We start from the raw sequence: 23,357 nt of genomic DNA, 5'->3' as shown, positions 1-23,357 counted from the left end.
TACATCTTAGAAGAAGAGAGAGGAGCCTGAGGGCTTCCCTCTTCTTAAAGCTCTATAGTCTATCATGACTCATCAAGACATTTACATATGTTAGCTACATAAAATTAAAATCTAATTGAAAAAAGCATAGAGAAACCATTTAAACTTCTTAAAGCATGGCAATAGTATTAAAATAATTCTGAAAACTTGTCCATATAAAAACTACCAAAAAACAAGAATATGGGAAGTGATATTTCAGAAACTAACTCATAAATACTTGTGTGTGTGTGTGTGTGTGTGTGAGAGAGAGAGAGAGAGAGAGAGAGAGAGAGAGAGAGAGAGAGAGAGAGAGAGAGAGAGAGAGATTAAATTGCAATTCATTAAAATGAACGGAACAGTTGTGTATCTTGGTCTATTTGTGGGACTCCTAGAAGTGAGATCAGGACCTGTCCCTAACGCTTGGGCTGGCTCTTGGGAACCTATCCCTCATACTAGGTTGCCTCGTCCAGCCTCAATACAAAGAGAGGAGCTTAGTTCTACCTTAACTTGATATACCATGCTTTATTGACACTCATGGGAGGCCTGCCCCTTTCTGACCAGAAACAGAGAAGTGGATTGGGGACCAGAGGGGAGGCAGAGGGAGGGAACAGGAGGAGAAGGGGGAAAGGAAACTGTGGTCGGGATGTAAAATTAATGAAAAAAATAATTAATCAAAATGAATTATGTGAATAATAAATACTGCAAATTTGTTTTTTTAGGAATCAGGACTATCTAGCTGGATAGGAAGTAAATTATCTCCTTTAGGTTCATTACCAATTTGGCTAATAATTCTGATATCTTCTTTGATGGTCACGTCTTTGACAGAGGTAGCCAGCAACCCGGCTACCATCACCATTCTTTTCCCAATATTGTCTCCTTTGGTGAGTATTACATTTATATTGTTTTCCTTGAGAGTAGGTTCTGTTGTTGTTTTGACTGTAAGTTCTCACCTGTGGTATGGAGTTTCTTTTGGCCCAAATGGACCTTCTGTAAGCAACTTATATGGTCTTTATCTGCACCAGGTGACATTTGCTCAAGGGAACTATGCTTCACTTTCAAGTAGTGTAATCTTTAGTAAACAATTTACCTTCTCTCTGTCTGGGTTTTTGTTTTGTTTTGTTTGAATTTGCAAATGTGAAATCATTCTGGATCCATTGCAGCTATAAGATGACTCATAGTTCCTGGCACCATAAAATATCTCCCTTCAGAACAGTGTTCCTAAGTTTCTGAAAAGTTCTTCCTATAAGAGATGGAATTTTTCATTCTTCTCTCTCTGCTTCCCCTGCTCCCCCTCCCTGCCTGAAGCCCTGCTTATAAACCTCAATACCCAGTCAATAAACGAGACCTTGACGTGACTCAAAAAAAAAAAAAAAAAAAAAAAAAGAGATGGACAGATGAATGAGAATGAGAAATAGTCTTAACCATGAGGCCTAAATACCTTAGGCAATTCTCTGATGCCCAAGAAATAAATGAGACAATTTGCTAAGAGAGGTAGAAAGACCCCCTTTTCCATGCTCCATAGCAATTACATGAGATAGCTTCGTGTGAAATGTTTTTCTGATTTAGGTGGGTTATTTTGGTGAAAAGAAAGCACTTTAAATTAAGAATTGTTTTAAGGAAACAACCAGGACAGTCTCTCTGAACATGCTTTCCAGATACTCCACAGGGTTATATACTCACAGACTTGAGTTGCTGCTTCAAATTAGAAAAGAACATAAAGATTGTCTATCAATTGTTTATTGGCAAGAAATCACAGGCAAAATGCCATTTCAGCTTTCTGCGTTCTGTTTTTATTTAGTGAAATTAAGTTTTTAGAAAATTATGCAATGAGTTTCAGATAATAACAATTCTTCTTAAGTAATGATCACTGAGGAATTTCACATTTTTCACAGAAATGATTGAATTAGTAGTACACTAAAAATCTCTAGGGCCATAGGCACCCAGGCCTCCTCCAGATTCTCTTGGGTGTCAGCTGCATGCTTGATAATTTCTTCGGTGTCTCTGACCTCAGTGACATCATCTATTATTTTGAGCTATACTAGCCAGCTTAAAATATTCTAAAATGTTTAAGAATATACAAAGATATTATGTTATATAGTATATCATGTGCATGTATATACACTAATTATATAATAAATCATTTTGGTTTTATGTAATTTCTGAGATAAGTGATATTTTACTTTCTAAATGAATAATAATATAAAGGTCTAAATATGTAACAATAACCATAGAAATAAGAGACACTTTAAAATTCTCTAAAAAGTTTTAAGTTATGCAATATTTTATGCTTTTAGATTTCAACTTGATTCTGGGAAAGTATTTTACAATAGGTGTGTTCATTTTCATGTTTGGTGCCCACCCTCAGCATTTTAATCCAACTCTCGTTTGGCTTTTACCGCAGGCTGAAGCCATTCATGTGAACCCTCTTCATATTCTGCTGCCTTCCACACTCTGTACCTCATTTGCATTCCTTCTGCCAGTTGCAAATCCACCCAATGCTATTGTTTTTTCATACGGCCACCTGAAAGTCATCGACATGGTAAGTCAGCAGCTGAAAAAACAGGATGTCCCCCAATGCACCACTCTACCTGCTGGTCCAAACAAGCGCTACCCTTGCACTCTAATCAACCACTGAGAAAATTAGGGTTTCAAGTCTGTTTCTAAAACTATGTGCATGACTGGTCATAGAATTATTTTTAAAAAGTGGACATGCCATTAGAGTTTATGGTCACAAATAAAGATGTGGAATGCATGAGCACAGGTTTGGGGAAAAGAAAAATAACACAGAATTTCTTAACGTGACTTCTTCAAATTATGGCAAGATTAGGATCCAACCTAAGGCAAGAAGAAACAGGGTCAAAAACCTTCATCAATCAAAACAACACTAAGGTTCTGTACTACAAATGTTTATGAAATATTTGCTCTGAATAAAACACTGCCCAGTGCCTGAGGAAAAGTCTCTTTCCTTTAGATTCTAACACTTGTAGGGTCTCTGTGAGAAACAAAGGCAAATTTAAGTGATAAAACATACATTTTGTCTCCAAATACAAAAACCATGGTATCTGAGAACGAATTTGAGAATATTCTAGTTTTAACCCAAACTCATCACCAATATCCAACCCAACCCAAACAAGAATACAGTCAAAGTCAATTCTCTGGAGTTTGCTACATACATGGAGTTACAAAATGTGTTCCTGTTCCTTCTTTCCACCCAGATTGCTATCCCTGCGTCCAAGCAAAATAAAACTTCTGGGAATGTTTCTATATACAAGGCACATAACATCTTGTTGGAAAACAGAATATATTTAACATAAAATATGACATATATGTATACATGTGCATATGTGTGAATACAAAAAGACATGTAATAAATGAGTGGCTTGTATGGATAGAGAAAAGGGTCTCCATAGTAATCATGTTAAATATTTCCCTTTTGCTTTGGAAAGCCATTTTTTTAATGCAGAGAATCAGGAGTAGCTCAACATTCACTGTGAGGGGACAAGCCAGGACTGTTTCAGGCTTTGCAGGCCACAGAGTCTTTGTCACAATTACCCTCCTCCACTATTGTATTGTATAACCAGCCAAAGATATTATATAGACAACTGAGCAAGGTTATGGTCTAGGGGAAAAAAAATAAACTATAGTAAGAAAAGCAATGTAAGAGCAGAAGTTGACAATCTCTAATGTGTAAAAAAACTATTTTGAGATTGTTCAATGGACACTAGAAGTATTATGTAGGAGTTTCAAAAATAGCACCACTAAAGAAGAGGAATATCAGTGACAGTACAACTTCTCCAATAAAGACTGGCTGCGTGGGAAACCAATAATGTCAGGTGATCCTGAAGAATGCAGTTATCACATGGCATTCTGAAACCTATCCTCTGAGAAAGAAGATCATCAATCTCCAATTATAACTTGACATACAAGGGCAGATTGACTTACATCTATTCCTAAGAGAAACCCGTCTGGTGCTGTCAAAATGATAGTTGGGGACAGATTCTCATTTGACGTGAAAGAAAGAATATCCCTAGTTGATGATAATCACAAGTTATATAGATCATTGAGGGTGCATGGAAATCAGGTTTATGCTTTGTGTGGTGCAATTCTGAAATCTTTGTACAATTTTTTCCCCTGGGAGACTGAAATTTATGTTTTCTCCCTTTTCTAGGTTAAAGCTGGACTTGGAGTAAATATTTTGGGAGTTGCTGTGGTGATGCTGGGCATGTTCACCTGGATCGAACCTATGTTTAACCTCTACGAGTACCCTTCCTGGGCTCCTGACTTTCTTAATCAGACCATGCCATGACAAGCACAAAATTGCCACCTACTTCATGGTGACTTTTGGACTTGCTAAGAATTCATTGTAAGATGTAGCTGTATATAACTGACACATGTAAATCAGTGATATAGTCATTACAGCTCCAATGCATGCCTCCCACTCGCTGTCATAGAGCCTATGTCTTTTGAAATACAACCAAAGAGCATCTGCATGCCTTCCTCCAGAAACCCAAGGTTGAAATTGTGTTGGCAGACCGTGTACATGCTCTTTCTCCATAAAAATGGTGCCAATGACCTTTAAAGCAGTTAGGCCATTTGCTACATCTTAAACCTGGAGTTCAGTGTAACATTTCAAACATCAATTTATTATTTGAAAATCTTCTTATGAAACTAAAAGCAGAAAATAAAGTATAAAAGTAAATGAGATACTTGGATAAATCATTTCTATAGTGTTTGTCAAGGGAATTTGCTAAAGAACCAAGCTGTGGTCATTTGGTGTAATCAAAGTAAAATGTGTATTTATTTATTTATTGAAAAGTCCAACTGCATTATTACTAAGGTGTAGGCAAGATGAATTGAAATTATAATAGTTACAAATTCCAAAATCCATTGAATCTGCTTGGTAGTGGAAAATTCATAATGATTAATTTATGTGTGTCCATATAAACAGGCTACTATTTTATGCTTCTGTGCTGAGCAATGCATTTTGAATAGTTATGAATAAGTGAGTTATGATTTGTAGTATTTTTGTAGTAGAGTTAGAAAGCTGTGCATTAGGGCTATCCACACATTGATGCAATGTATAACCTTTGCATCTGTCAGCACAGAATCACAGTCCTTTGGATTCTCTCCTGCTTAGTCTCATAGAGGAAAAAAACTAAATAAGGCCCTAGTTTCACAAACCCTGGGTTGACATAAAGATTACTGTAACACGAATCTTAAAAGGCCTTATTAATAAAATCAAACCTGAAGCCAGATATTGGAGTGAATGCTGGAAGATCAGAGAAGCAGAACAAGCCACAGCTTTCTCACCTAGCCAATTCCTCAGCTGATCCTGTTTCCTCAGACTGGAAGCCTCTGAGTCCTCATCCAAATGGATCTCAGCTGAACTGCTGCTCAAAAGCCTAAAAGCTTAACCAGGCTCTTGTTCTAGGTCCTCACGCCTTATATATCTTTCTGCTTTCTGCCATCACTTCCTGGGATTAAAGGCGTGAGTCACCATGCCTGACTGTTTCCAGTGTGGCTTTGAACTCACAGAGATCCAGATGGATCTCTGCCTCCAGAATGCTAGGATTAAAGGTGTGTGTACCAGCATTTTCTGGCCTCTATATCTATCTAGTGGCTGTTCTGTTCTCTGACCCCAGATAAGTTTATTAGGATGCACAATATTTTGGGGGACACAATATATGCAAAGTTTGAAGATCATAACCAGAAGCATACTAATTTCTCTCTAGTACTATGATAACGTTGCTTAACTTCCTTTGGAGGGACCTGTAGCCACTTTTGTCATAGATACTGACTCTTCACTTGGGTTAACAGATGTCTAGTAGGTGACCATAGCAGGATAAAAACATTTAAAATCCCTTCTTCTGATTGTTTCCATTACTTTATTCTAATTAAATTTATTTTTATTTTAAAAAGAAAACAATATATGAAAAATGAGCCATTAGTTAAAAACATTACTGCATATAGAAGAAAGTCACATATTTCCATTGTATAAATACTAAAATGAGATAGAAGTAAAATACAGAATAAAAAATTAAAAAGACGAAAGAGAAAAACTACTTATGATCAGAGGAAAAAGAAAACCAACCTCAAAGTATATAGACAAACAAGCAATGAGATGGAAAAAAGAAGAAAGATCTTTGGCATTCCAAACCTGGACAAACAAAAAAAAAATTATCAAAACCAAAATAATCTGCCCAGTTAGGAAAGGATTGAGGTGTTAGAAAATGTAATTTATCCTGATAAAAATGAAATGGAGGACAAAAATACACCTTTGCTTTTTAATTCTCATAAGCACATTTTTTGATGTTAAAGACCTTGTTTGGAAATTTTTTAAAAAGATACATGAAATTAAATACCAAGAGAGTTCTAAAAATTGATATATCTTTTTACTAACTTTTTATTATTTACACTGATTTTTAAATTTAAATATATTTTGATCATATTCTTCTCCTCCAAGTTCTCCCAGATTCTCTTCCCCTCCCTACCCACCCAACTTTACGTTCTTTTTCAAGAAACAAACAAAAACCCAATACAACAAAAGCCCCAAAACTAAGTGGGGGGAAAACATCACTCCAAAACAAAAACAAACCACCCATCAAACTGTAGCCAAACAAAAGTACACAAAACAAATGAGCAAACAAACAAAATGTGGAGTGGGTCATATGTTAGTCATCTACTCCTGAACATGAAGCCTGTCCTGGAGTGGCTGATATAGCCAGTGTCACTCTACTAGAGAAAAAAAGATTTACCCTCTTCCAGAAGGTATTAGTGACAGTTCAGTTGTTAACCTTTACCCTGGTGGCGAGATTTTCATTCATGCATTCGTTCATTCATTCATTATTTATTAATTCATTTTTTTGAAATATAACAAAATATAATATAATAAGATAAAACAAAAACTATCACATTGAAGTTGGACAAGACAAATCCACAAAAGGAAAAGAACCCAAGCGAAGGTTCAAGAACCAGATGCCTGCTTTTTTACATGCTTGGAACTGGAAGCCATTGTATGTACACAGAAAACCTGGTGCAGACTTTTGCTGGCCCTGTGCTTGCTGCTTCAGTCTCTGTGAGTTCATATGAATTTTGATCATGTTGATTTAGAGGGCCCTTTTTTTCTTAGTGTCCTCCAACCCTTCTGGCTCTTACATTCTTTCTGCTTCCTATTCCATGCCCTGAGCTCTGAGGGGAAGAATTTGACGGGAGATCCCATTTAGCGCGGAGCGTTCCAAGGTCTCCCTCACCCTCTGTGTAATGTCTGACTGCAGGCCTCTATAATTGTACCATTTGCTCCAGGAGGGAGCTTCTGTGATGATGGCTGAACAAGACGCTGATATATGAGTATAGCTGAATATTATCATCATTTTATCACAACTTTTTTTTTCTATGTTTAGACCAGTAGTATTTGATTTTAGCCTAGGTCCCTGGGTTATCTAGTCTCAGGTTCTTGGTCACTCAAATTGTCAGGTATTTCTTCTAAAATAATGTACAATTAATTGTCTATCTTCATTACTTGTGGTTATTAATCAATGAAAAATTAATGATCTTTTCAAATAAAAATTTGTTCCTTTTCAATCTTAAAATGTATTACTGCTGCTTTGTGAAATTCATCTATGTTCAATAATTTATTTATTCCTTTATTCTTTTTTCTATGATATGTTACATTTTTATTTATGATCTGGAATATTGATTAAATTCTGCTCACTTGTCATTTAATTTATCACTGCTGAATTATATTATATGATAGGTACATTTTTATTATGAAAAACTAAAGTGAATTTTCAAATTATCATAGATAAGTTTTAGTCTCAAGAAAATGTTATCAGCATTTCAGCTTGAAGAATTTTAATGCAATACTTTCAGCAGCTGCCATCTGGGTACAAGAATGGTGACACTTAGCCCAAAATTGTTTAATTGAGCCATCCTATTTTCTTGCCACATCTTTATGTTTGGTTGATATATCAGAACTGACTGATTAATTTCACATTAATCTATTTTCTATCAAAGTTCTCAAGCTTTTGAAATCTGAGGATTGCATCCTGTCTTTGAAATTTCTAAAAGACGTTCTCAAACAGATGATCAAACACATCTTTGTCCTCCCACTCTGTAGCGGATAGTATTATTGCTATTATCTTGAGCATTACTTAAAGGTTAACTAGAAATCGTTGTCACTTTCAATTCTAGTATCTTACTTGGGATCAGATCTTGTCTGGATAATAGTAGTAATTTCACTAAGTACCCCTTCACTGTTCATGCCAGTACTTTGAAGGCTCTGCTGACATATGTATGTCTTTCACTTGCCCCAGTTGCTGCTGTACATGGCAGTGTCTCAAGAATCCAAACTTCTTTTTTATCTACTGTGTGTGACATATTCTCCTACTTGGTTTCCATGTCTTTAATTTTTAGCCTTAGAGGTGGAGAAATTGACTTTCAACAAATGCTACTAATTAGCATTATTGCAGACAGTTGACAAAATAATATTATGGCATGTTGTTTGTGTCATGACATGCTTTCTATATGTGAGATATTGTTGCATTTATTTCCGTATCTCTGCCTCAGCTAATTCGGTAAGAACCTTTGTGATAACTGGTCAAAGTGCAGAGAATAAGTTACTATGGAGTCCTTAGCCCTGTGTGTGACATTTATATCACACTCCATCCCAAATTCAGGGGACATCACTGAAGAAGGAGTAGAAAGAGTGTAAGAACCAGAGGTAAGAGAGGACTGCTGTTGACTAGATCAAGCCAGTCAACTTTCCAACATCTTTCAGGGAGGGCTTACAAGGCCCTACCCCTAGCTGAAGACTTAATACCACTTGATGGCTGCTGGAGGAGGGAGAGTTAGTTTTCTTCAGGGGTGTTATCCACAGTAGACTGGCCACACCCTAGTGGATGATCCTATACTAGTTCACATAGGAATAGCAATAATTTGGCCTTAGTGAATTAAAAAAAGGAGAAAGAGGAGGAGGAGGAGGAGGAAGAAGAGGAACAGGAAGAAGAAGAGGAACAGGAAGAAGAAGATTAGGAGGGGGGAAGGGGAGATGAATTTGAGTAGTGGGGCCTAGGAGAGTTAGACTTGGGTAATGGGTGGTTATGATAAAAATGTGTTGGATTAGTATATGAATTTGCCGAAGAATAAATAAAAATAGTATGCCAATAAAAAAGAGTCCTATGATGATACTTTTATTCCAAAATTGTATTGATTTCTTTGATGAGTAACTATTATTTGTACTTGAGTATTTATTTTGCCAAAGTAATTTACCAAATTAAATGGATTTTCCCACTTATTTTTGGTAGGTGGTGGGTGCTAGGAAAGAAACAGTAAAACCAAGAGAAATGAGCCAATTATACTAGTGGAACCTAGCCTAAAAAAGAAAAATCATTAAAACTGTTATCCAGAGCAGCACTAGTGATCTTAAACCCAAATAAACCACTTTAATTCCACAAAAATGTACTAAACAAGTTCTGGGAATGCAAATATCAAAAGTATGGTCACTGTTGTGAAGGTAACCCACATTAGTGGAGTTGTCACTAGAAACAGCAAACAAGCGAGTGTAAAAGGATTTTTGGAAATATGAGAACCTTTGGCTGTCTAACAAGCCTGCAGATCCTCCTGCCCGTCTGCCTTCCCCAGCACTGGGGTTACAGCTACGTGTGACCATACTTTTCACATGGATGCTAGAGGTTTGAGCTCATGCTTCCACAGCAAGCACTCTTAATTTCTCAGCTATCTCTCCAGCCCACTTTGTGTGGTGTTGTAATAAGAACTGACAAACCGTGCCAATGTGGAAATAATGTGCATGATCCAACATGAACAGAGTAAGTGGAATCCAATGACAAAGAGATCAGATATTATTATTATTATTAAAAGTAGGCTATAAAATCATGAGAACTAACATCTGAAAACACAGAAGAGAGTTTTGGAAACAGTGTAAAGATAGTAAGCATAATCTGACAATATTCCCTTAAGATATCAGTACCTAGATATTTTGTTTGTGCTCCAACAAATAAAGCTTGCCTCAGAAATAGGAGCTCAGCCCCCCTTTCTGTCTGAGGATTTGGTAGAGGTAAGAAGTCTTTCTAGTGACTGGCTCCTTTACTTCTCTGATCTTTCAGCATTCACCCGAAAAAAAGAAAGATTTCAGTACTTAGGTGTTCAAGGAAACATTAATATAGTTATTGATGTGAAGGAACTTTGAAGATGGATATTATCAGTTTAAAAGAGCAGCTGATTTTAAAATAGATAGATCATGACAGATTATTCAAGTGTACCCAGGAAAATTGCATCAGCCCTTAAAGGCAGAAGAGAAAGGCAGAGAGGAGAGAACATGAAGACGAGTGGAAATCAGAATGAGAACTCAGCCTCTTTGATGGTTGTGGGTGAAGCAGATCTCAAGCCAGGTAGTGCAGGCAGCTTATAGTGGCTGAGGTTGGTCCTCAATAAAAACTCAACTAAGAAAAATGGCAACCTCTGCCCCACAGCTATGCAGAACTGAACTCTGTCAATAGCCAGTGTGATCCATGGAACACCTGTGAGGGTGGCTGATGTAGTCCTGAGAAGACCATGAATTTGTCCTTCAAGATTTTGATTTGGCCATCAGTTCTACAGAATTTCTGATTATGATGGGTGTAATTTTTAGCCACTAAATTTATAGTATTGTGTTATGGTAATAAGAAAAACAAATACAATAAGGAACATGAGACTGTAAACCATGGCAGAGAGAGCAGAAGATATATCAAATAGGAAATTTAGAAGTAGGAAGTATCACATTGTTAAAAACCGTAAGAGGTTAAGTAACACATCTTACAAACCAGAAGTGTGACCTGGAATAAAAGCTCCAAAAATGTGAAATGTACTGCTCACATTGCATGCACAGGCATAAAGCTAAGAGAAATGCATGGTGGTCCTTAGTTCACATTCTCCTTCATATTCAGTTTAGGATTCTGGTCCATGAGACAGCACTACCCACATTCAGGGTGAGTCCTCTCTCTTCAGTTAAACTTTTCTCAAAAGCTTCCCAGAAATACCAGGGGGTATGTTTCAAAACAATTATAAATGCCATCAAGTGAACAGTGATGATTAGTTGCCACAGAGAGTTAGGAAAAATCAAGTTAAAATGAGAAACATACCTTCCATCAGAATAGGAGTAGATAATGCAAGAAAGAGGTAAGACTTGGTGGTATATACCTGTAATCTTAGCACTTGGGAGGCTGAGATAGAAAGACCAGGAAGATCAGGAGTTCAAAACCGTCTTGAGTTACATAGTGAACCTTATTTTACAAAGAGGGGCTGGACTGGGAATATAATTTAATGGGAAAGTACTTGCTAAGTATGCCAAAGATCTAGAACAAAGAACTATCAACCCATAATTATATGTTTCAAGAATGAAAGACAAAAGGAGATTTTAAACCAACAAAACTGACCTTAACAGCAAATGTTCACTAAAGGTCTTCTAATAGATATATTATGAAAGAAAAAAAGTTAGAAGAAATATACATGACCTAATGAGGAAGGATGAGTAAAAAACTGTCAAACATCAATTTAAAAAAATAAATCTAGAAAACTGGAAAATTATAATGTATAAGTTCAAAGGACAATGATTGCTCTAATTATCTCTTTCTTCAGAAGGGTAGAAACAATACTCAATATTGGTAGCTATTAATTTAGAGTCAGCACTTTTCAGGAAGCTATGATAGCTTGTGGACAAGACTCAATGACTGGTGGCTTGAATGAAAAACATCCCCCACAGGTTCAAGAGTTTGAATGCTTAACCCCAGTTCTTGGTGCTGTTAGGGGAGACTATAGCCAAGAGGTAGACTTATTTGTTCTACAGGTTCATAGACCAAAGAATAATAAAAGAAAGGTTGGAGGGTCATCTACCCTGTTTCTGGGCCCCCCTTCACTGGCATTAGAACCTAGTTCTTTGGAAATCCATTGTAGACTAAAGACAAGCAGCTCATGAAGAATCCCCTAGGATTCCAGCAGCACACTGGAAGTGCTGAGACATTCAGTTTTGTAGGCTGGACAATTATTAGATTCTTAGCCTGTCTGTTGGGAGACAGCCACTACTGGACTACTTAGACCATACCCTAGAAGCCACTCTAATAAATCCCCTCTTTTATGTTTCCATTCTATCATTTCTCTTCCTTTGGAGAACCATGACTAAAGAGGAGGGAATTTTGACATAGGAAGGTAGATGTTATATGTCTGTTCCAGGGACAGAATTTTACACACACATACATGACCAACAAGACAAAGAATGCCCAATCTAACTATATGAGACAAAAATGTTTACAAAAAATACCATTGAGTTTATTTTGTGTTGACCAACTACTGCTGGTCATGAGGCTTGCCCTGAAGTGTGGTTAATATACCCAACAAGACTCCATTAGAGAAGACTAATTTTTCCTTTGCAGATGGCTACTAATGGAAGACAGCTTCTTGGTTAGGGTTGGGAGCTAGTGTTCACTTTGCTCTTTCAGCACTGGGAAGGCATTCTTCCTTAGTATTCAAACTTACATTTTTCCTATAGGAAGTGTTTTCAACTCTTGCTTTTTCTACTATAGATATTTTGTCTTCCCTGTGCTAGCGAGGCTGCCTCAAATTTTTTGTTTATTGCTTGTTTTAAGAAATTTCTTTGAAAAAGAAATTGAATGCTACTTTCGTTGTTTCTCTGTCAGGAGTTTATTAAGATAAATCTGTTTGTTTCTTTGTTTGTTTTGTTCTCAGTCATTTTCTATCAAAATTATCCAAATATTTATTTTACACAATTTCTAATGTTCTTTAAAATCAGCAATTGTTTTTATTGTGTCTAATCTGCTGCTAATTCTATTTAATTCCACATATAGTCACATTAATCTCTGGAAATCTGATTTGGCCTTAGGGTATAGCTCAGATTATAGAGTACTAGCCTAGTATGCATGAAGCTCTGGGTTCCACCCTGAGCACTAGATGAAGCAGATGTGATGGCACATACTTATAATACTAGCACTCAGGGGATGGAGGTAGGAGGATCAGAAGTCAGAGCTGTTCTTGGATAAATAATGAATTTGAGGCCAGTCTAAGATAAAGGAGACAATATCTAAAAGGAAGCAAAAAAGAAAGAAAAATTGCCTTTGGCTTTCACTCCCAGGTTTCCCAGGTATTCATAAAACGCTTCTGTACTCTGCCTTCTTCAATATGTATAAATAGGATATGTGGTTGGTTGCTCCATGTCTTTGTCAAGGATCTGTGTCATTTCAGCCACTATCCTTACTAACGGTTCTTTCTCTACTTTGAATCATATTTTTTTTTTTTTTGTTTTCTACCTTGATATTTGTTTTGTAATTGAGGCCTAGGCATTGTTAATTCTATGTTATCTTTGGTACTGGACTTTTTTATGACTATACTGTCCTTGGGTATTATTCTGGGCCTTTTAAAGCTTTTTGGGAACAGTCTGATCTTCTTGAGATTTGCTTCTAAGATTTGTTGGTTTATTTGGTTCCTTTATTTTTGAGAATTTTATGCATGAGTACATGATATTTATATAATTTTCATCCCTTCCCTCTCCCATCTCTAACTCCTCCTGCCTCCCACTGAGATTCCTGACCTTTTATTATTATTATATAGCTATCTAGACCAGTGGTTTTTTTTTAACTTTTCTCATGTTGTGGTGACCCCCAACCATAAAATCATTTTCATCACTACTTTATAACTGTAATTTTGCTACTGTTATGAATCATAACATAAATATTTGTGTTTTCTGATGACGTCAGGCGACCGCTGTGAAAGGGTCGTTTGACCCCCAAAGGGGTCATAATAGGTTGAGAAACACCAATATAGATGCGCGCGCGCACACACACACACACATACACACACACACACACACACACACACACACACACACACACACACACACACACACCTTACTAAGTTCATTTAGTATTGCTCATATGTACACGTACTTTGGGATGACCACTTAGGATTATTGAACAATTTATCAGGGTTCTCTTCTCTGGAGAAAATTCTCATCTCTTTCATCAGCCATTGATTGCCTGAAGTTCTTTACCTCTGGGTGAAGCCTTCTTAGGCAACCATATTTGTTGTGAGTTCATGGGCACAGAATCCCTGTATTATCTAGAAGGGGCTATGTCATGGCAAACCTCTTGGTCCTCTGGCTTTCACAATCTTCCTTGATATTCCCTGAGTTTGAGGTGTAGGGTTTGTACTGTAGATGTACCAAATGGGTTTAGTACCCCACAGTCACTTATTCTCTGAATTTTGACTAGCTGTGGATCTATGTTGTAACCCATATGCTACAGAAAGAAGCTTCTTTGATGGGGGTTGAGTGTGACATGACATTATATCCAAATTTGAATTACTACAGCCAAAATACCTGATTTAAACAACTTAAGGGAGAAAAGATGCATTTTGCCTCAGTTTCAGGGGATTCAGACCATGATTCTTGACACAATGTGCTTGGGCAGCACAATACTGACATGAGTGTGTTTGTTGGAATAGAGCTACTCACGTCATGACCACCCCAACCAGAAAGCATTGCGAGCTTAGAGAAGCTAGGAACATCATACCCACAAGCACCACCCCCTAAGGACCTTCTTCCTTCAACTAGGTTCCTTAAGTTTCCCCAACATCTCAAACTAGCACAATCAGCTAGATACCAGGAGTTCAGATCATTAGTTTGTGGTAACAATTTGTATTCAACACATGACAAGTAAGAATGGTCTAAGTTTTGATTGATTCACTCCTGAGGCAATGTATCAGCATTGCAGCTAAGTATTGTGCCTGGAGCTCCATGGGTTTAGAAGTTTTCCACTCTGAATAGCAAGCTATTTTCAGTCCTGCATGAGTCCTGAGAATTGCCTTGTCTGGAATTTTTATGGTGATCACTGTTCAGTAGATTATATGGGATAAGGGAATGGGGTACTTCATATTTCTGATGGTCTTATTTATGGCCTGGGTCTATGCATTTTTCTCCTCTATGATTCTCTGATCTGCAATCTTTCATCACTTCAAGCTCTCATCTCCACAGTGAACAGTGGGATCAGGCTGAATTCCCTTGGATGAACTTCTTCCTAAAACGTATCTCCATAGAATAATCTAGAACCATTATAACACTTACTTATTTCTATGTTGCTGTCCTGTGTTGCCTGGAGTTTAAACTGTGGAAATATTGTTTCATATAATTTGATAATTTGTTCTGCTTCCTAGTTGTTTCAGACAAAAGAGTAAATTTTGTTCCTAATTATCTATCCTGGCAAATGCAGAATGAAGTTCCCAGAACAGTCCAACTTAATTATGATTTTTTTTAAATTTTTCCTAGGAAGCTTGGAATCGGGACAAACTGAGTTAATGGAGTAATTACTGAATATCTTATTATAATTGGTGGTGCATAAGAAAGCCCTTAAATAAGAGAATAAACTCACTGAAAACCTTCATGGTAGCATTGAGAAGTGGGAAAGACGGCTTCATGAGTTGAAATGGGAATCTTGTCCAGTCTGAGATGTGTTTAGCACTTATCAGCAAAAATTAGGTGGGACTACCTATAAATATTTACATGTGGTATGAGAACAGTGACCACATAAACATTTTAAATTTTAAATACAGTGTTTTATAGGGTGAAGTGAGTATGCCCTTTGCATTTTCCAACATTGTTCATTATAGTTACTTAGTCTTTTTATTCTGTGTATTTTATTCAGTAGCTATCCATGTGTATTAAAGAACACAGTCTACAAGAAGTTATATGTGGAATGTTGTAAGTTTGGACACACATAATCAGTTGTGTCACCACCACCATAATCCAGGTAATAGCCACAGCCATCATCTCTAAGTCTTCTTGTGTCCCAATTATCTGTTGTTGCTGACATTGTTTTTGTTGCTTATGATAGTCTGATCTCAGAAAGGAAAGAAATTGTTTCTGGACAGCATGGCATTAGAGGATACTGAGAGCTGTGGGTCCTGACCTCAGGGAAACTTGCAAATTTCTTGGGGGATTTTTTTTTTTTCATCCTCCTTCAGGGTGAAGTGACCCATGGGTCATCTTCACACTTAGAACAGGGACAGAATCTATTAGTAAATCTAGGCCTTGACTGTCTTAGTTATAGTTCAATTGCTGTAAAGAGACAGGGTAACCAAGGCAACTCTTAAAAAAGAAAGTATTTAATTGGGCATTTGCTTACAGTTTTAGAAGTTTGTCTATGATCATCATGGTAGGAAGCAGACAGCCATGGCACTGAAGTAGTAGCTGAGAGCCTTACATTCTCATTACCAATTAGCAGGAAGAGAAAGACTAGGCCTAGCATGGGCTATAGAAACTTCAAAGCCCACCCCAGTGACATGCTTCCTCCACAAGGCCACACCTCCTAACACTTCCCAAATAGTTCCACTAACTGTGGACTAAGCATTCAAACATAGGAGCCCATGGGGCCATCCTCATTCACTGACATTCTATTATATTGCAACTATACTCATAATTACATGTCAAGCTTCATGACAGATGATTTGTGCTGTGGGTTAAAGTCATTAAAAGTTAATGCTTGAAAAGGCTAGTGTTACTTTTGTTTACTTATTTTCCTTAATTCAAGAGCTGAGACTTTTTTAATGTATCAATTCATATTGAAGAGCTGAGAGTCAATTCTTTTATGCAGTTTGACCAGTTGTGTTTTACTGTAATGATGTCCCATCTACTGCAAAAAGAAGCTTATTTGATGAAGAGTGAAAGATACACCTATCTGTGGGTGTAAAGATAAACATTTAGAATGCATGTAGGGATTATACTTGGTTAGAAAAGGAGCATTAGTTAGGTTCTCCTACAGGATCTATGACCTCACCAACCACAGATTCTATGTGATGTATGTATGTATGTATGAGGCATGACGCCATAAGCAAAGTGCCTGGTGAGCAATAAAGGGAACCTGATTTCTCATGCAGAGTACCCACATGCAAGCCCAGCAATGAGGCATGCATCTGTAACTAACAGGCAGAGCTATATGGGTCCTTAAAGTTCATTGTCTAACCAGAATAGCCAACTTGATGCGACCCAGGTTCATTGAGACACCGTGTCGCAAAAAGAGAAGGTGGAGAATGGTTGAGAGGGTTGTGTGGGAAAGACTGGAGGAAGAAAAGGAAGGCTAAAACAATGTAATTATGCTCTAATTTTGAATTTTTATAAACTCAAAATAAATGAGTAGGTGAAATAAAAAGATAATGTGGAAACAAGAAACGAACATGCTTAAAATCTATCTCTGATTTCCACATACACTTACATATGCATACGTACCTGCATACATACACACAAACATGTACCCAACATACACACAATAGCATTAATCAAGTACTTTGTGAAACATAAGCCAATGGTCAAGAAGGAGTATTTTTTATTACAAAACTCATAAAACCATGGTATGCATTTTAAGAAAACACATATAGAAAGCAGAGATAAGAATACATGTAAGTACTTGTTGCTATAATGTACTATTACACTTTCTGCAACAATCTCTGAATCTATGTTCCAAATACTGTACATATTGAAATGGTGACTCAGTAATAACTCTTACACATAAGTCGAAATGAACTTTAAATTTAGATTTTTGAGTGTCAACAAATAGTCATAAATTAATAATCTACACATTTCAGGAGTACACAGATATATATGTACAGTGATCAAGACTGTATTATATAAAAATATAAAACATATACATATGTGTACTATATATGTATATATCTATATCCATGTATATGTGTGTGCAGATAATAGAAGTTCCAAAAATAATCCCATAAAAATGTGCCTTGCTGATTTTTTTTTGAAAATAGATTCTCTCATACAATACATCCAAACCACAGTTTCCCCTCCCTCCATTCCTCCCAGACTGCCCCACCTCACCTCTCACCTTGATCCCCTCTTCCATTTCCCTTCAGAAAGGAGCAGGCCTCCAAGAGACAACAACCAAACATGACAAAACAAGATATAATAAGACAAGGCAAAAGCCCTCATATCAAGGCTGGGCAATGAAACCCAATAGGAGGAAAAGAGTCCCAAGAACAGGCAAAAGAGTCAGACACACCCGCTCCCACAGTTAGGAGTTCTACAAAAACACCAAGCTAACAGGTATAAAATACATACATAGGCCTGATTTTTTTTAATGAAGTTCTGAATGCACTTCTATGAAGGAATAATGATCTTTCTCATAATATAGTGCCAGAACAAGTACGAATCTATATGCCACAAAAATAAAAGGAAAAAAACTTCAACTGTCATATTTTAGGCAAAAAATAACTCAAAAAATGTATTGTGGGGGACTCGCTACTACTTTTTTCCTCAGCCTCCTCTTGGGGAATAAGGGATAAGATATTTAGATAGAAATATAGAGGGGAGAGAGACAGATAGAAACACAATATAGCCTCAGGAGGGCCTGGATCCTTATCCACTGGCCCCCTCTGTCTCTTCTAAAGGGCTTTCAAAGGAATGCCAAGGGGTGAAGCAAAAGACATCCCTCTAGCACAGCCAAGTGCAGACCTTTCCAAACACCTGATAACCACACACGTGGTCAATCCATCCCCTTATGCAGCCCTGCTGGGTCAAGCAAGCTCAGATATCACTAGGAAACCTCTATAGTCTCCCACAATGGGTCTGAATGTAAAATAGAAGATTATACAACTATTAGAAAAACTCAGATAAGTTATCTGGAGCTGTGATTGGTGAGGACCTCACAGGCTTCATACTAACTGTTAGTCCCCCCCAAAAAAATAATTAAATTGAATTCATCAAAATAAAAAACTTGCCCTCATCAGAAGACTTCATTAAAAGAATAAAAATACAAGTACAGGAGTAAAGAAACTATTTCCAAACCACATTTAACAAAAATCACTATCTAAAATATATAATGAAGCCTTAAAACTCAATAAGCAATCAATGCAACTTAAAATGAGCAAAAGACATTTCACAGAGGAGAAAATATAGATGTCAAGTAAATACATGAAAAGACACTCAACAGAAGAGCCAGGGTATTCTGTTTAGTGGCAGGTCTCTTGTCTGATATGTACAAGGCTCTGAGTTTGATCCCAGCCCTGCAAAGCAATTTAAAGAATTTAAAATATATATCACACTGTCAACCATAATGTAAACACAAATTAAAATTATGAGCTATTGCTACACACTTGCGGGAATAGCTACCAGAAAGGACAGAACGGCAGATGAGGAGAAACTCAATCACTTAGACAGCACTGTTGAGATTGTAATAGCTACAGACAGAGTGGGAAACAATAGCACTCTGAAAGCAAAACTACCATATGACCTGCAATTATTGTGGTGATACTTTATTTGTGCTGAAATGTGGTGATATTTTATTTGTATGTTAATAGATAAAGTTTGTCTGGAGATCAGAGGAAATAATAAGCCATTAACACAAGTCAGGCAGGGGTAGCACATGCCCTTAATCCGATCACTTGGCAGGCAGGGTCTCTGTATATTCAAGGACACACTAGGAAACAACCAAACGTGGTGACACATGCCTTTAATGCCAGTACCAACCATAGAGATCTGGAGGTCTGTACAGACAGGCAGTGACAAGAAAGTGAGGTAGCTGGGTTAAGAGCCAATGAGATGGCAGAACAGCAAGGCAATAAAGGCATGTGTAGACAGGAAGTAACCCACTTTTTGGGAGATGCAGAGCTGGTGAGGTAAGGTTGGTGACTATCACTATTTTCCTGATCTCTAAGGCTTTCACCCCTATATTTGGCTCCATGTTTTTAATTCATAAGACCGTTTAGAAATTCATCTACAAATTATAGTCTTGAGAAAGGAAAATTTATGTTCAACAAAAAAACCTTTATTTGAATATTTGTAGACACTTATTAGTAAATGTAAAAAATCAGAAATCTGGATTCTCTAAACATATCAAGTTAATCATAAATTACAGACCACATCTCTGTGTTCTTACCAAGTTCTCTTATTATGTCATGTGCAATTGAACTCATAAAGTGTTTCTGGCCACACATATTGACTGGGATTATCTGGAGCATCTTCAGTGTTTTTGCTATTTGTATTATTGATGTAAATAATGTTTAGGAGAGAAACTGTAAATATTCTTGTGTAATCTCTAATGCTGCTCACTACAATTGCAAATGATACCAAAAAAAAAAGGAAAAGAAAGCAAAGAAAGCCTGAAGATGGAGGCTGGGAAGGCAAATGTGATGTTGTAGGTGGGGAGTGCTGCTGGCACACCGACTCATAGAGGTGCTTCCCAGCTACTGTTGAAACCTGGGTTAGCTGAAAGGACAGACTTGATACTCTGAACATGTAGGAGTGACACTGACGCTTCTTTTTTCTTCTCCGACTTCCATGCTTCTCAATCCACCTGTTTTTCATCCCTATTGTCAGAATGGTTGATGGAGTACCTCTTTAACACACTCAGCACACCAGTGTATTAATTGATAGATGCATTGCAGCGTAATTGCACATTCTCAGAGAACAGTCACACTGTTCAATTTTATTACAGTCTGATGAAGCACTCTCTAAGAAATAAAGTGGCAGCATATGAGATATCAAAATAGACACCCAGTCGGTCTATTTCCATGTCTTTTCTATGAAGAGATATCAATCCGCTTATTAGGATATTTTTCAAAAAAATATTTGTTGACATGTTCTAATCCATGTCTTTATTCTTTCATGGAAAGACTGATGGCTTAATAGTGCTGCCATCATTTTAGTTATTGCTCTAAATTCTTGTTAAGTTTTCCTCTGATAATCCTTGTTTCATTCTTTCATGAAAATGTACTACCATAGCAAACATTCCTATTGCATTAAGGAAAGAGTATATGAAAAATTGACAGAGATATTTGGGAGGAAAGTTATCCTGTGGTTTTGTTAATATGAGTTCATAAATCCCTTTGATTAAGAAAAGTTATGCTCAGTTGATTCTACAGAAAGTATGAGTCAGACATTGTTTTGAAGGTTTAAGTGGAGTTAAGAGGACCTCAGAATGGAAGTGATGGTGGAGAAAAATGTCTTAAAATTATGTAGGATGAAGACTTTGGTGCAATATTATCTAACATTATATTACATTAGGTAATTTGCTGGAGTACTGTTATCTAATTTAATAGCAGGGGGAAATTTTAAAGTACTAAGAGCCTGGGTTTGGCATAGAAAAAAAATGCCCAGGTCTGAATATTCCTGCTGCATTAACTTTGGTTCAGTTATTTAGTTCTTAAAACCTTTTTCCTACTCTGTAAAATGTCATAAGACTAGTGCACACCTCATTATGACTCCTGATTTAATTCTGATTCATGTGTCCAATTTTTTCATTTAAAATTTAATTTTAAAGAGTGCTCATTATGTTATCAAGGTTTATAAGATGTGCTTTTGCCTACATGGAACATATTTTTATGCAAGAGGAGGACTGAGGATTCAAGACCTTGTGTAATCCTCTTGGTGACTTGCCTTTTCAGGTTTTTTGTTTTTTCCTGTTTGCTTATCAAAAATCTTTTATATTAAGATATTTATTTTTATTTCATCATACACTTTCACTGTGAAATATACATTGTTTTAAAATTAATAAATGTATTCATCAATATCCATGTTGGAGTTAGGTTCCCAAAACTTATTCATTTTATGGCTGAAAGTTTGTGCTGTCTGGTTGGGGTCTCTCCATCTCTCCCATGCTCATCCACAGCTAGCCACTGTTAGACTCACTACTCCGATGAATTCAATTGTTTTAGATTCTACCTGTATGGAGAGCCTACAGTGCATGTTTTTCTGTGTCTGACTGATTTATCCCTGCATAATGTTTTCTGGTTTCATCAGTGTTATTTCAAAATGGCTTAATTTCCTTCCTTTTCACCTATAAATGGTGTTCATTTATTAGAAGATATTTAGGTCATTTCTATACAATAGCTATCATAAATTATGTTGCCAAAAATATACGGGTGCAGATATTTCTTTTCGAGACATCAATTTCATATTCCTTAGATACAAACACAAAAATGAAATTGCTAGGTCAGATGGGCATTCTATTTTTATTTATTTTTTTAAAGAACTTCAGTGATCTTTCCAAACTGACTGTATCAATGTGCATGCCAACTAAAGGAGAAGAGTTCTATTTCCCCTGTAGCCTCAGCACTTGCTACTGTTGTCTTTCTGATAGTGGCCAGCCTAACAGGTAGGGATGAGACCTCACTGAGCTTCCAATTTTCATGTCTCAGACAACCAAAAATTTGAGTATCTTTTCATTTACCTATGGGCCAATTGTACAGATTTCTTGGAAGTGTGTCAAATCATGTTTTTCTGTCAATTTTTTAAAAATTACTCCACATGTTTTTTTTCTTTTTAATGTTATTATTGTCCTTTAAAAATGTAACCCTATTACTTCCTTCCTCTCTCCCTTCTTTCCTACCCCGTGCATGTCCATTACCCCTTCAAATTTCATGGCCTCTCCATTGTCGTTTTACACACACACACACACACACACACACACACACACACACACACACACACATGCATTTGTATATGTGTAAGCAAACAAATAAATACAATCTGCTGGGTCCATTCAGTGTTGCTGCATGTTTCTAGAGCTGCCCACTTGGTATAGGAAAACCAATCAGGGACTTCTCTCTCAGCAGTTTCTAATTGCCTGTAGCTCATCTAGGGATGGAGCCCTACAAGATTTCTCCCATATAGGTTAGAATGTCAACTGTTATGGGACTTGCTCAGGTCCTGTCTAGGAAGCCAAGTAATTGAGATTTCATAGGTATAGCTAGATAACACAATCTTACAGCAAACTTCCTGGCTCTTTAAATCTTTCCTCTCCCTCTTCCACAGTGTTCCCTCAGCATTGGGTGCAGGAGTTGTGTTGTAGATGTATCAACAGGGGCTCAGCGCCCCACAGTCATTTATTCTCTGCCTTTTGACTAGTTGTGGTTTTCTGTACTTGTCTCCTTCAGCTTCAAAAAGAAGCTTCTTTGATGAAGGGTGAAAGCTACATTCATCTATGGGTATAAAGATAAGTGTTAGAATACAGTTAGAAATTGTTCTGGGTTTGGAAAGTGGTGGTAGTTTCTCATATAAGATACATGACCTTAATACCCATATGTTCACTAGGTGTAGAGTACCAGGTATGATTTCTCTCCTGTTAGGTGGGCCTTGAGTCAAATTAGACATCTATTGGTTACCACTAAGATGTAAGTGTCACTATTCCACCTTTAGGGAGAACTTGTCATGTGGTTGTGGTTCATCAATAACCTGGCCTGGTAGGACTATTTCTTGTTTTCCTCCTGTTTACTGCTCTAGATGGCAGCAGGAACCTGGGAGAGCAGGGCCTCAAAATGAAGCGGACTAAAGTCCC

The 23,357-nt window shown here is 37.0% G+C and overlaps 1 protein-coding gene across 1 annotated transcript in view; it reads left to right on the top strand.

Moving 5' to 3' along the window:
• Slc13a1 (solute carrier family 13 member 1) overlaps nt 1–6,328 on the top strand; it is an 86,079-nt gene extending 79,751 nt beyond the window's left edge. Inside the window, exons 13-15 of the mRNA XM_052720468.1 lie at nt 738–899; nt 2,420–2,557; nt 4,187–6,328. Of these exons, the coding sequence (XP_052576428.1) occupies nt 738–899; nt 2,420–2,557; nt 4,187–4,324 (438 nt within the window). The 3' untranslated portion in view covers nt 4,325–6,328. The remainder of the gene's footprint in view (nt 1–737; nt 900–2,419; nt 2,558–4,186) is intronic.
• Nucleotides 6,329–23,357: the final 17,029 nt, after the last annotated feature.

Source organism: Peromyscus californicus, unplaced genomic scaffold, assembly GCF_007827085.1.
Source record: "Peromyscus californicus insignis strain IS unplaced genomic scaffold, ASM782708v3 Scaffold_6__1_contigs__length_162567912, whole genome shotgun sequence".
In the NCBI taxonomy this organism is placed as follows: domain Eukaryota; kingdom Metazoa; phylum Chordata; class Mammalia; order Rodentia; family Cricetidae; genus Peromyscus; species Peromyscus californicus.
This window is presented reverse-complemented; position numbering and strand designations above follow the sequence as displayed.